Consider the following 15,139-nt stretch of genomic DNA (forward strand, 5'->3'; position numbering starts at 1 on the left):
TCAGATTTCTCCCAATTAATCCGTAGGCCCGAGAAGACCCCAAACTCCCTCACCATCGCCAGTAGTGCCAATAGAGACTGACGCGGATTCGTAAGAAACACCAAGATATCATCCGCAAATGCGGCATATTTAAAAACCTCTTTCTGGCCATGGGCCTGAAATAGGACCCCTCGAATCCTAGGAGAGGCTTGAATGGCTAATAGCAGAGGCTCTAAGGTCAATAGGAAAAGGAGGGGAGACAACGGGCACCCCTGTCGGGTACCATGAAGTACCGGGAATGGGGTGGAGTATTGACCATTCACCAGCAGCAAAGCAGTCGGGTTTGAATATAGAAGCTGCAGTGCCTGGAAGAAAAAACCACCAAACTCCATTTCCTCTAAAAGGCCAAACATAAATCCCCATTCCACCCTATCGAAAGCCTTTTCGGCATCTAAACTTGCGACAAGAAGGGGTTCCTGGTGTCGAGTGCTAAGCTCAATGGCCACCATCAATCATCTAATATTAGATAACGCATATCTTTTCTGAACAAAGCCCACCTGTCCAGGTTGAATCAATTGCGGGAGGATGTTTCCCAATCGATCTGCCAGAATCTTTGCTAAAAATTTGTGGTCTACGTTTAGTAGGGAAATGGGGCGGTAAGAAGCAGTCTGTAGTGGATCCTTTCCGGGTTTAGGGATCAATGCAATATGGGCCATATTACCATGAGTTGAAAAACTCCCCTTAGCTATCAGTGTAGTGAACACTAACGGAAGAAATTGGGATAGGGGCTCATTCAGGCAACTATAGAATTCAGAACTGAACCCGTCCAGTCCAGGTACTTTAAACCTGGGAGAGCCTCTTATAACCTTCCTCGTTTCCTCCTCAGAAATGGGCCGATTCAACCACTCCGTCTGAGCTTGGGTGAGTGACGGAAGTTTTAAGTGAGCACTGAAGGGGCGGATTTTAAAAGGCCTGCGCACGTAAATCCTTCCGGATTTACGTGCCCAGGGCCCTCGCACGCCGGCGTGCCTATTTTGCATAGGCCGCCGGCGCGCGTAAAGCCCCGGGACGCACGTAAGTCCCAGGGCTTTCGAAAAGGGGCGGGAGGGGGCGTGTCCAGGGCATTCCCGAAACGACGCGGCGTTTCAGGGGCGTGCTGCGGAGTTTCGGGGGTGGGCCCGGGGGTGTGGTGCCGGCCCGGGTGCATGGTCGAGGCCTCCGGACCAGCTCCCAGGACCGGAGGACAGAGCGGGGCTGCTGGCCGGCGCACGCAAAGTTACGCCTGCTTTCAGCAGGCGTAACTTTGCCGACAAAGGTAAGGGGGGGTTTTAGATAGGGCCGGGGGGGGTAGGTTAGGTAGGGGAAGGGAGGGGAAAGTGGGGGGAGGGCAAAGGAAAGTTCCCTCCGAGGCCGCTCCGAAATCGGAGCCGCCTCGGAGGGAACGGAGGCAGGCTGCGCGGCTCGGCGCGTGCAGGCTGCCGATTTTGCGCGTATCCTTTGAAGATCTACCTCTCAGTATATAAGATGCGAAGTACAGGAAGAAAGGAAAGAAAAATTTAACATGAGGGCGAACTGTAAGGAACAATTATATAGTATAACATCGAAGAATATTAACTGAAGTGTACAATAAATGCTGTTCAGTAAGAGGAACTATAACGCGCATTATGTAATTTAACATAGTATCTAATCAGTTGTTAGGGATAATATAAGAATGCAGGGAGGAGTCAAACGAGGAGGGGCCTGGGTAACGGGTGGGGGGGATGAGGTGATGGGATCACTGTATAGAACACTGAGTAGTATAAAGTGAGAAAAGCGTGGGTAGGATGAAATAAAGGTTCCAGGGGGAGACTAGGGGGTGAAAGGGGGGAGAGGAGTGACGGGGGGAAAGGGGGGGACAACTGGGGGAAGAATATTTCACAATGTGCAGGGTACGCTGGGGGGAAATAGGCATTCTCTTTTCTGGGTATGCCTGTTTAAAGAGCCAACGGGCGGATTTTAAAAGCCCTGTTCGCGTAAATCCGCCCGGATTTATGCAAGCAGGGCCTCGCGCCGGCACGCCTATTTTGCATAGGCCGCCGGTGCGCACAGAACCCCGGGACGTGCGTAGGTCCCGGGTTTTTTTTTAGGGACATGTAAATCTGCCCGGATTTACGCGAGCAGGGCCTCGCGCGCCTATTTTGCATAGGCCGCCGGCGCGCGTAGGTCCTGGGTTTTTTTAAGGGGGCGTGTCGGGGCGTGTCGAGGGCGGGGCCAGATGACGTGGCATTTTGGGGGCGGGACACGGCGTTTCGGGGGCGGGCCCGGGGGCATGGTTTCGGCCCGGGGCGTTCTGGGGGCATGGCCGCGCCCTCCGGAACCGCCCCTGGGTCGGGTCTCGGTGCGCCAGCAGCCCGCTGGTGCGCGTGGATTTACGTCTTCCTCCGGGAGGCTTAAATCCGTAGATAAAGGTAGTGGGGGGGGGTAGATAGGGCCGGGGGGGTGGGTTAGGTAGGGGAAAGGAGGGGAAGGTGAGGGGAAGGCGAAAAAAAGTTCCCTCCGAGGCCGCTCCGATTTCGGAGCGTCCTCAGAGGGAACGGAGACAGGCTGCGCGGCTTGGCGCGCGCCGGCTGCCCAAAATCGGCAGCCTTGCGCACGCCGATCCAGGATTTTAGAAGATACGCGTGGCTACGCGCATATCTTATAAAATCCAGCGTACTTTTGTTTGCGCCTGGTGTGCGAACAAAAGTACGCGAACGCGCTTTTTTAAAAAATCTACCCCCAAGTCTTTAGTTTTTTCTTACATTTTTGGGTAAAAGGCTGTAAGTGGAGTTCAGGGGGCATAGAGTTCCAAAGGTTGGGGCCTGCAACAGAGAGGGCTTGCTCTCTGGTGGTGTTGAGGTGGGTGGTCTTAGGGGAGGGCGTATATAGTGTACCTTTGTAGGCTGTTCTGGTGGGTCGGTTGTAGGAGAGGAAGCGGAGGGAGTCGTCGAGCCAATGTGTTTTGTGATTATGTAGGGTTTTGTGGATAATGGTAAGAGTTTTGTAATGAATGCGAGAAGATATATGGAGCCAATGGAGTTCTTAGAGGATAGGAGTGATGTGGTCAGATTTGCGGGTGCTAGTGAGAATTCTAGCCACTGTGTTCTGCAGCATTTGGAGAGGTTTGATGGTGGAGTACGGGAAGCCTAGTAGTAATAAATTACAGTAGTCCATTTTGGAGCAGATGATCACTTGTAGGACTGTGTGGAAGTCATGGGCATGGAGTAAGGGTTTAAGTTTTTTAAGGACATGGAGCTTAAAGAAACATTCTTTTAAGGTTGCATTGGTATGTTTTTTTAAATTCAATTGATGGTCAATGGTGACGCCAAGATCTTGTACAGAGACCGGGAATGAGATCACGGGGAGGGTGGGATCACCAGAGTGGGGTTAGATTCAACAAGTTATGGTGGTTAGAAATGATGAGTAGCTCTGTTTTTGAAGTGTTTAGTGCAAGGTGGAGATTGGTGAGGAAGGTGTTTATAACAGAAAGGCAGTTTTCCCAGATCTTTAGTGATTTGGCTAGGGATTCTTGTATTGGGATGAGGATTTGGACATCATCCACGTATATGAGATGTTTGAGTCCCAGGTCCGAGAGGTATTGGCAGAGGGGCAGTAAATATATATTGAAGAGGGTGGAGGATAGGGAGGAGCCTTGGGGGATGCCTTGGGTAAGTGGGATGTATGAGGATTCTGAGATCCCAATTTTGACTAAATATTCTCTGTTTTCCAAATAGGATTTGAACCAGAGGTGGGCTGTGCCAGTGATGCCGATTTCAGATAGGCAAGAAAAGAGTATGTTGTGGCTTATAGTATCAGAGGCTGAGGAGATATCGAGGAGGGCGAGAATGTAGGATTGCCCATGATCTAGGCCTTTGAAGAGGGTGTTAGAGAGGGAGATTAAGAGAGTTTCTGTATTGAAAAACTTACGGAAGCCGAATTGGGATGGGTAGGTATAGGTCAATATACCTACGCCATAGTGATATGGCGTAGGTATATTGACGATGTATTTATGTTATGGAAAGGTGTTATGGATGGATTACATAACTTTTTGGAATGGTTAAATAGTCTTGATACCAATTTGAAATTTAATATGTCTTTTTCAAATAAAACAATTTCCTTTTTAGATATTTTAATTAGGGATGTGAATCGTGTCCTCGATCGTCTTAACGATCGATTTCGGCTGGGAGGGGGAGGGAATCGTATTGTTGCCGTTTGGGGGGGTAAAATATCGTGAAAAATCGTGAAAAATCGTGAAAAAATCTAAAAATCTAAAAATCGCAAAACCGGCACATTAAAACCCCCTAAAACCCACCCCCGACCCTTTAAATTAAATCCCCCACCCTCCCGAACCCCCCCCCAAATGAGTTAAATAACCTGCGGGTCCAGCGGCGGTCCGGAACGGGCTCCTGCTCCTGAATCTTGTTGTCTTCAGCCGGCGCCATTTTCCAAAATGGCGCCGAAAAATGGCGGCGGCCATAGACGAACACGATTGGACGGCAGGAGGTCCTTCCGGACCCCCGCTGGACTTTTGGCAAGTCTCGTGGGGGTCAGGAGGCCCCCCACAAGCTGGCCAAAAGTTCCTGGAGGTCCAGCGGGGGTCAGGGAGCGATTTCCCGCCGCGAATCGTTTTCGTACGGAAAATGGCGCCGGCAGGAGATCGACTGCAGGAGGTCGTTCAGCGAGGGTTCCGGCGCCTCGCTGAACAACCTCCTGCAGTCGATCTCCTGCCGGCGCCATTTTCCGTACGAAAACGATTCGCGGCGGGAAATCGCTCCCTGACCCCCGCTGGACCTCCAGGAACTTTTGGCCAGCTTGTGGGGGGCCTCCTGACCCCCACGAGACTTGCCAAAAGTCCAGCGGGGGTCCGGAAGGACCTCCTGCCGTCCAATCGTGTTCGTCTATGGCCGCCGCCATTTTTCGGCGCCATTTTGGAAAATGGTGCCGGCTGAAGACAACAAGATTCAGGAGCAGGAGCCCGTTCCGGACCGCTGCCGTTCCGGACCGCCGCTGGACCCGCAGGTTATTTAACTCATTTGGGGGGGGTTCGGGAGGGTGGGGGATTTAATTTAAAGGGTCGGGGGTGGGTTTTAGGGGGTTTTAGTGTGCCGGCTCACGATTCTAACAATTTATAACGATAAATCGTTAGAATCTCTATTGTATTGTGTTCCATAACGGTTTAAGACGATATTAAAATTATCGGACGATAATTTTAATCGTCCTAAAACGATTCACATCCCTAATTTTAATAACATTTGAAGACAATAAATTAACAATGGATATCTATAGGAAGCCAACTGATACCAATAAGCTCTTGAAATACCCCCGCTGTCACAATAGGTCCATGAAAAACAATCTACCATACTCACAATTTTTAAGACTGCAGAGTCTATGTACGAAAGATGAAGTATTTAATAATAGAGCCTTTGAAATGAAATCTAGGTTCATACAAAAAAATAACCCGATAAACCATTTAAATGCTGAATATGAATGAGTATTGCTACAAGACAGGAAATATTTATTGAAATAAAAAAAGAAAGCACAGTCAGACACTATTGTTTGCCCATTGACTTATAACCATATGTCACATAAGATCATTAACGTCCTGAAAACACATTGGGAAATCTTGAGCATAATTTAAGAGACTTTCTTGTCCCATCAGCCCCTCCACAGCAGAACCTTAAACATATTAGACCACTGGGGCACCGCCCGTGTGGGTCTTGTTCAGAATGTTGCGTAGATATCAAGATTGATTCAGTTATGATTAATGAACAATCCAGACCTTTTATGTTAAAAAGTTTCACAAACTGCAAAAGTGATGGTGTTATCTATGCTGCTCAATGCCCATGTGATAAGTTGTATATCGGAAAGACCATATGTCCATTTCACAAAAGATTAGAAGAACATAGAAGTGCAATTAATAGAAGAATAGAGGGCAAACCTATGGTTGAGCATTCAGTTTTGGCAAACCAAAAGTTTGAAGATTACAAGTTTTGCATGTTATACAAACCTAAACTGAGCTGGAGAGGAGGTAATTTAGATAGAGAATTATTAAGAATAGAGCAAAAATTCATTTTTAAAATCAACACCATGGGGGTCATTTTCAAAAGCGATCGCACGCGAAAAGGGACTAAATGGAGGCAGAGTCAGGGCGGAGTCGGCCCTGGAAGAGGAGGAGTCGGGGTGGCACCGGGGCCAACGCTGCATAGACATCGCTGGCGGCAAAAGGTAAGGACCTTTATTATCGCCAGTTTCGCGCCGAATAACTACTCCTTTTATGGTGTAGTTATTCGGTGTGAAAGCCAGCAGCTAGCGTACCACACTGGTGTGCTGGCTGCGGCTTTTGCAGGTTCACCCCCCATTACCACCGGATTTTCTAAGGTCTGCGACCTAAGAAAATCCAGCTCTATGTCTCCGATACTACTTAACCAAGATATTGATTTTTCAGTTTTCTTATGATTTATTAATTATTTTTTATTTTTTCTATAAGGACACAACTTTGATGTTGGTTCCTTTTCTTTTTTCTTTTTACATTATCATTTAGTAGTTTATACAACTTTTAGACTGGGGTATTTTACGCGCGCGCGTACTTTTGTTTGTGCACCAGGCACAAACAAAAGTACGCTGGATTTTATAAGATACGCGCATAGCCGCGCGTATCTTATAAAATCCGGGGTCGGCGCGCGCAAGGGGGTGCACATTTGTGCAACCTGCGCGTTGAGCCTGGCGCGCGCTGCCTGTTCCCTCCGAGGCCGCTCCGAAATTGGAGTGGCCTTGGAGGGAACTTTCCTTCCGCCTCCCCTCACCTTCCCCTCCCTTCCCCTACCTAACCCACCCCCCCGGCCCTATCTAACACCCCCCCCCCCCCCCACCTTTGTTGGCAGATTTACGCCTGCCAGAAGCAGGCGTAAATCTGCGCGCGCTAGCGGGCTGCTGGCGCGCCATCACCCGACCCGGGGGCTGGTCCGGAGACCTCGACCACGCCCCTGGGCCGGCACCATGCCCCCGGTCCCACTCCGAACTGCCCCCTGACCCCTGGACACACCCCCGGACACGCCCCCTCCCGCCCCTTTTACGAAGCCCCGGGACTTACGCACATCCCAGGGTTATGTGCTCGCTGGCGCGCGAGTGCCCTGCACGTGTAAATCTGGCCTTTATGTTTATCTACATTTTTAGCCTCCTTTGGTTTTTTTTTTTAATTATATTCTGTAACACAAAAATATTTTTTAGATTTTGTCTTTTCATACACCCTATGGGGTAGATTTTCAGACCGCGCGAATAGGCGTACTTTTGCTGGCGCATCAGGCGCAAGCAAAAGTATGCGGGATTTTAGTAGATACGCGCGTAGGGACGCGACCTGGGGGAGGGTCCGGAGGGCGCGGCCACGCCCCCGGACCGCCCCGGGCCGTAACCACGCCCCCGGGCCCGCCCCCAAAACGCTGGTAACACGCCCCCTAAACGCAGCACGGCTCGGGCCCGCCCCCGACACGCCCCCCTCGCTAAACCCCGGGACTTACGCGAGTCCCGGGGTCTGCGCGCACCGGTAGGCCTATTGAACATAGGCGCACCGGCGCGCAGGGCCCTGCTCGCCTAAATCCGCCCGGATTTGGGCGGATTTAGGCGAGCAGGGCTCTTAAAATCCGCCCCTTTATGTTTTAGGTTAAAAAAAAGTATTATCACATTTCATACAATTTTTTTTTCATATTTTATCTATAATTTTATTTTTAAATTGGTTTATTACTTGGATTTTATTTTTTCTCAGTTATACATAATTTTTAACAATATAGTACCTTTTGGTTTAATTTTCTGCGAGTCTTAGTCAGTGTTCTAAATGCCAGTCTCAAATTTAACAAAGACTGATTTTGATATATGCCGATGGTCACTTGCCAAAATGATTGACAGCTAGTGGGGAGGATATGATGTCAGCAAGTTTTTCATGCCTGTTACACCCGTTGGTCGCAGACAGCTGCGACCACTCTTGCTCACCTCTTTCTTTACTTCCCTGACTCCGTGGGGTAGACTGCCGACGGCCTGCCTACCATCTCTTTCTTTACTTCCCTGACTCTGTGGGGTAGACTGGCAGTTTCCGCCAGCTGCCGACGGCCTGCCTACCACTCCCAGGCCTCCCAGGCAAGGATGCTGCCAACTGCCATCTTGCTGTCAGAAGTCCTTAGGCTTGTGCTCACTGGCCAGTCTTAAAGCCGTCATGGCGGGAACCTTGGGGCCGTTCCCTCTGGATGACGTCATCTCTCCAGACCATTTAAGCCAGCTGGCCCTGCCTATTGACTAAATCCACATCGCTCTCACAGGACCTGCGTTCCAGTTCCTGCTTCCAGGCTTCCAGGCATAAGACTGTCTTGGGTACCCGCTCCTGAGGGGCCCTCTCCTCATCTATTCACCCCTCGGAGGGCCTATCGCTTGGGACTTCTGCCTGATCCATTCCCCGGGGCTTCCCTGGAACCATTGCTACTCTTTCCGTGAGTACCCCGCTCTGAGGACTACTTCCTGTTCTACCGAGGATCCCTCTCGTGTACCCCACTTCGTGGACCACTACCATGTCTACTGAGGACCTCACCAGTGTTCCCTGCTCTGCGGATCACTATCACCTCTACTGAGGACTTTCACTGTGAGTACCCCACTCTGCGGGCCATTACCATCTCTATTAAGGACCTCATCAGTGTGCCCTTCTCTGTGGACCATTACCATCTCTACTGAGGACCTCATCAGTGTACTCCGCTCTGTGGACCACTACCACCTCTACTGAAGACATCATCGGTGTACCTCGCTCTGTGGATCTTCATGCACACGGGCTATTCTCCCATCCATGGACCCTGTGTCTCTGGGGTCTGTGAGACCTCCTCTCTGACACCCTCCCCCCCCCCCCCCGCTCCGCGGGTTGTGTCACTCTTTCTCTTTAATAAAGACTCTAGACTTACTGTGTCTGACGTCACTGAGACCTCACCTTTTGACAGTGAGGCTCACGAGGCTCCTCCCTGTGGGTGGTACCATCTCTCACCTTGGCCCAGGGCCCACACACTACTAATCCTAACAACGCCATTTTTACTTTGTTGGGTTAAAAGACAGCTGTAAACATATGCCTTGTAATTTAGTATTCTTTCATGCGGCAGTATATCCTCGTGTGCTTTAACTAAAGGAGAAGGTATGTTTAACACATAGACTGAATTTAAACATATGTCGGTAGACATTTGTCAGGAAAATGCTTTTTTATTAGTATTCCCCGATCGTTTAGCATGGCTGTGACAGAGCTTGTTATAACCGATGTATCTTATGTGAGGGTTGTTTTATTATAAACTTTAGAGTCATTTTAGTTTCCACAGTTAGTAGGACTTAATATCACTTGTTTCGGCGTAAGCGATCAAAGGTTATTCTATGTAAGCTGTGGTACAGTAAATGGACCACGGCTCAGTTTTGATAGCGATATTATCCGTCACCAGATTAGTATTTAAATGATACACTTCATTCCGTGTAGGAATGTTTCTGATGGAGGTCTAGAACGGGTAGATGTGAATCGGTTATTTATTCTTTCCGATAATAGAAAGACTAGGGGGCACTCCATGAAGTTAGCATGGGGCACATTTAAAACTAATCAGAGAAAGTTCTTTTTTACTTAACGCACAATTAAACTCTGGAATTTCTTGCAAGATGATGTGGTTAGTGCAGTTAGTGTAGCTGTGTTTAAAAAAGGATTGGATAAGTTCTTGGAGAAGTCCATTACCTGCTATTACGTTCACCTAGAGAACAGCCACTGCCATTAGCAACGGTAACATGGAATAGACTTAGTTTTTGGGTACTTGCCAGGTTCTTATGGCCTGGATTGGCCACTGTTGGAAACAGGATGCTGGGCTTGATGGACCCTTGGTCTGACCCAGTATGGCATGTTCTTATGTTCTTATGTTCTAACTGTTTTTGAACTTGGAATAAATTAATCTTAATGTTTAAACATCATGGCAATAGACCAGATCGTAGCTGCTTTATATTAAAACAAGTGTCATACTGAAACCGTGTTAGTCATTAGATAATGCTTCTTAAAACAGGCTTGTCATGACAGGTTATAAATTGTTATGTTTTCCTCATTTGAGGAACTGCAATATTTTAAAGAGATTAAAACAAGAGGAAAGTGTTCACTGGGATAATATTAATATATGCCAAATGTAGGTAACTTTATTTTGTTTATTTTAAATATATTTATAAATTTATAGCACTACTTGACAAAAGCTTTAGAGCTGGATTTTCTAAACTATCGCAGCTTCCTGAATCGGGGGGGGGGGGGGGCGAAGTGGGGGGCGGGCCTGCGAAAGCTGGCAGCGATTGCACCACCACAGTGTTATCGCTGCCGGCATTTGCCCCCAATAGCGCCATCATAAAAGGTGGTGCTATTGGGCGCTACTGGCAGCGATAAGGGTTCCTACCTTTTTGCTGCCAGCGATGTTTCCGCCGCGTCCACCCCAGTGTTGCCCCGACGCCGCCCCGACTCTGCCCTATATGAAGCTATTGCAAGCGAAAAGTCCCTTTTCGCATGCGAGATCAACAGAAAATGACCCCCTTAGTTTGTAGTTTTGATCAAGACTTCAATTTTTATTTTGTTATATAAGAAAGATAATAAATAATATTTTTTATATATGAAATACATAATTAGAAATACCACATAGTATATTTTAGTCTATTAATGCCGCTTGAATTTTTAATTAAGTGTTTATGATTTACCGAGGACAAATTGGCTATCATTATAGCGTTACAAAAATGAAGAATTGTGTAATTACCAACCACTAATATAATATATATTCCATAGGCAATGTAATTTATAATTTTTACATATGAAAAAGTTGTCTCATCATAGAAATTAGGTGTTCTGGATTAGTTTATCCTATGTTCTTCAACATTAGATTCTTTCTGTTTATTTTTGTATTACTGCTCCTTTTTAGTTAATACTGCCATCTTGATATAAATGTTAATTTTAAAACCCATTAACGCTTGATCTGGATAATTGAGGTAATAATTGGTTTTTGTTTTTTTTTACATACTCCATTTAAGTTTTTGTGATGTAAATAGGTGTTCCATTTATTCAATCTGTCTTCTTTAGTCATATGTGTTGATTTTATCACCTCCTATTTATCTGTGGTATTTTACATATATACATTTCTTATGATGTCTAATTTTGTCTTTCTATGATGTCATATTTTATTTTCATTTTTAAAAATATGTATTTATTTATTATTAAGTGATTTATATATTTTTTTTTAATTCAAAGCATGATTGTTGTTTTACAGCCCCTGATGCAGCCGATCAGGCAAAACTCGGCCTGAATCGGGCAGTTTTCTCTTTAATTTGGACTGATTGTTATTAATAAAGAATTAACTTTCCAAGGCGAATGGTCTTGTTCCATTTTTTCCTTGCCTATAGTTACCTGTGCTACAGATGACAACAAAAAAACCCCACAAATACCATTGCTCTCAAAAGCTTGGCAAAAAATAGCCAGGTCTTTAGTAAGCACTTAAAAGTTAGTAGGTTGGGTGCAATATGTAACTCGGTAAGGAATTGTAAATTGTTTTCTGCACAGCAGAAAAGGCCCATTGACAGGTTCCAGCTAATCCAGCAACTTTTACAGATGGAATAGTCAATTGCATCTCATTCATTGACCTAAGCGTTTCACTTACTGAAACACTTATGATTGTTATTTCTACAAGATTTCTGTACAGTTCTGCAGTCATTGATATTTTCTGGTCTAGATTATTGCAATGCCCTTTACACTGGCTTGCCTGATTCTTCAATACATCCATTACAATTAGTGCAAAATACAGCAGCTAGAATACTGGTTGGTTCAACACGCAGAAATCATCTCACCAAACATTTGCTCCCTTCACTGGCTTCCTATCAAATTTAGAATTATGTATAAAGTTTTGACAATCATTCACACTCTCATTTATAACACTTTTTCAACTTGGCTCTGTACGACACTACATATTTACAAACCAGCTCGACAACTGTGATCCCTTTCAAAAAATGTGTTAGACGTACCTACTGTTAAATTTGCAAGGTTTGAATTTACCATTAAAAGAGCTTTTTCTGTGGCCAGACCCTACTTATGGAATTCCCTACCAGATTACCTGCAATTTACATCATCTGTACAATTTAAGAAATCCCTAAAAACCTGTTTCACAAAGCTTTCAATATTTCCTCTTCAAATTGATCATTTAATTATTTACTTTTCAATCCTAGTTTCAATATTCTATATCAGTCTATACCATCAGTTTACACCATGCATCCTTCCCTTCCCTTCCCCCCCCCTCTCCTTGCTAATTGCTCAGCAAGTTAGGATCCCCTCCTAATTCTTGTGAGGCGCTCTGTTTGTACTGAATTTGTTTATTTAATTTGTTTTTAGATTTTTGTGTCTAGATTTAGTTTTATTGAAGTGTTTTTTTATTTGATTATGTATGTTTTAAATCTGTAAACCGTTTTGACTAAATTTTAATTTGAAAGAGTGGTATACAAACATTTTTAAATAAATAAAATAAATAAATATAAGCAGTCAGGCTGGTAAAGTATTGAGTCAACTGAGAGTAAAGATAATTTGGGGGCTAAATTCTGAAGGGCTTGAAATATCACTATACGTATTTTTAACTGGGCCTACTTATATATTAGGAACCAGTGAAAATCTTTCAGCATGGATGTGATATAGTCTCTCATTCACATGACACTGAGGCTAAGCCTCCTGTTATATTTTCTGATTAACTGTAGCTTATGCATTGCTTTTGTAGGTCTGCCAGCCTAAATACTTTTGCAGTAGAGATTAGATAACAAACCACATAAAAAGAATATGTGAAACATCTGATCAGTACAGCATGTTGAGAAATTTTCAATAAAATATAATATTTTTCAGAAAAAAAAAATGAGAGAAGAGACTCGAATAGCTGTGGGTGAAAGTGCAAGATATCAAAATCCCGGTTAAGGCAAATTCCAATTGACCTGGAAGCTTTGTTAGCCCTATATGTTTGCCTTGATTAGACTGTAAGCTCTACTGTGCATGGACCATCTTATATGTGTTTTTGTACAGTGCTGCATATGTCAAACAGCGCTAGAGAAGTGATTAATAGTAGCAATAATAGGAGCAGGTAAGGTCAGGAACAAACAAAGGAATTATTTCAATTACACATTTGGCTTTAGTTATTTTAGGACAATTATGTTTTACTTGTGCAGTCTGCTGAAAAAAAAAAGTTTGCTCTTGCAGTCCCAGAAAACAATAGATACTCCTATGTAGACCAAGTTGAATCTAATTAATATTTAAAACTAAAAATCAAGTTTGAGGTCAGCACCTACCTTTTCTCCATAATTGTAATGAGAAGACAACGCAATCTGGAAAAAAGTAGTTGGAGAAAAAAAAAAGACTGAGACGTGCTTGGATGGAAAAAAAATAGACTCTGTTGCTTTTCTTTTACTTTAAAAATTAAGCCGTGGCACTGTTCCTGTGTCAGTGGTTTAAGTGCAAACTTCTCGTACTGCAAGCTTTCATGGACTCTGGTATTTCAGCAGCTTCTTGCAAGTCAGGTTTTATTTTTAAGTAACTGCCCATCTGAGCTTCTTGAGTAAACTGCAATCTTACTTTCTGACTGTTGGGGAAATGTGTGATCTCAGGACTGTCCTTCCCCGCCTACAATTATTCAGATCACATAAGTTGAGCCTGATTGGTACTTGTGCTTCTTGCTGACAATGATGACAGAATCAATATACCACAGCAGCAAGAAGTCAAAGGCAGTTATGAGGGTTTTTTGTCGTCTTTTTTAAATGTGACTAGATGCACTATCTGTTTTTGTTCACTTTATACCAGCTACCTTGTTTAACCATTTCCAACTTTACTGTTCACAAGACAGTGGAGCTGATTTACTAAGTTACATGCCAAAAAAAAAAAAAAAAGTGTGCGATCAAAAATCAAATTAAGAATCTGTAAACCTCCTCCTTCGTGGAAGAGAGTCACACTTTCATGACTTGTGGAGCACTGGACCATGCATTTCACAGATGAGGACATGGGTTCTGCGATTTGGAGACAGGATGCACCTGAAGAGCCACTAAGACGTTCACACAGTTCGTAAAATAATAAAACAGTCCACCCAGAGAAGTTTTGTTCTAAAACTGAAGAACTTTACTGAAAAAAATCAAAAGTCCAACAGAAATAGAATTACACTGACTATAGCCTAGAAAAATCCAGTCCAAAAATAGAAAACTGTTTTTTTCAAAATCATCAAATGTTACGACTGCATACACAGGTCTCATGCTGCTTACGATCAATCCCACACCTTATGATACCAGGAAATGCCACTGTAACCCCATCTCCGGGTGCAGATTGTACTCTAATGGGTCTATAAAAGATATTATAGTTTCTTTGGGACTGGAACCACTCCTGGCTAGCTCTAACATTTATATCTTTCCCCCAGGGTCAGGATCCTTTGTTGGTGGGGGGGGGGGGGGGGGGGGGGGGGGGGGGAGGGGGAAGATTTCGTTTCAAAGCCCAGAGTGCTAGGGATGAACCTTTGTACCACTTTTCATGGCCCTGGGAGGGGGGTCCTTTGCATCACTGTGTGCTGTATGTGCCCAGTTGTTAGGAATGAGGTAAGCGAGAACAAGGTAAAAGTAAAAATAATATGTTTATTGATATACAATCTTAACAATTTTAAGCATTAAAGATATACAGTTCTAAGCACTAAAATAGTGCTAAGCATATACATATGTGTGTACACTGTGGGGCGGATTTTAAAAGCCCTGCTCGCGTAAATCTGGGCGGATTTAAGCGAGCAGGGCCTTGCGCGCCGGCGCGCCTATTTTCCATAGGCCGCCGGAGTGTGCAGAACCCCGGGACGCGCATAGGTCCCGGGGTTTTTGGACGGGGGCGTGTCGGGGGCGGGGCCGAACGACGCGGCATTTTGGGGGCGGGAAGCGGCGTTTCGGTGGTGGGGCCCGGGGGCGTGGTTTCGGCCCGGGGCGTTCCGGGGGCATGGCCACGCCCTCCGGAACCGCCCCCGGGTCGGGTCTCGGCGCGCCAGCAGCCTGCTGGCGCACGTGGATTTATGTCTCCCTCCGGGAGGCGTAAATCCATGGATAAAGGTGGGGGGGGTTTAGATAGGGCCGAGGGGGT

At 45.5% G+C, this 15,139-nt stretch overlaps 1 protein-coding gene across 1 annotated transcript in view; it reads right to left on the reverse strand.

Annotated features, from left to right (window-relative positions):
- LOC115085142 (cytidine monophosphate-N-acetylneuraminic acid hydroxylase-like) overlaps window positions 1-13,612 on the reverse strand; it is a 266,549-nt gene extending 252,937 nt beyond the window's left edge. Inside the window, 1 exon segment of the mRNA XM_029590791.1 lies at window positions 13,330-13,612. Coding sequence (XP_029446651.1) covers window positions 13,330-13,340 — 11 coding nt within the window. The 5' untranslated portion in view covers window positions 13,341-13,612.
- Between the last annotated feature and the right edge of the window lie 1,527 nt (window positions 13,613-15,139).

Source organism: Rhinatrema bivittatum, chromosome 2 (assembly GCF_901001135.1).
Source record: "Rhinatrema bivittatum chromosome 2, aRhiBiv1.1, whole genome shotgun sequence".
NCBI classification, from domain to species: Eukaryota; Metazoa; Chordata; class Amphibia; order Gymnophiona; family Rhinatrematidae; genus Rhinatrema; species Rhinatrema bivittatum.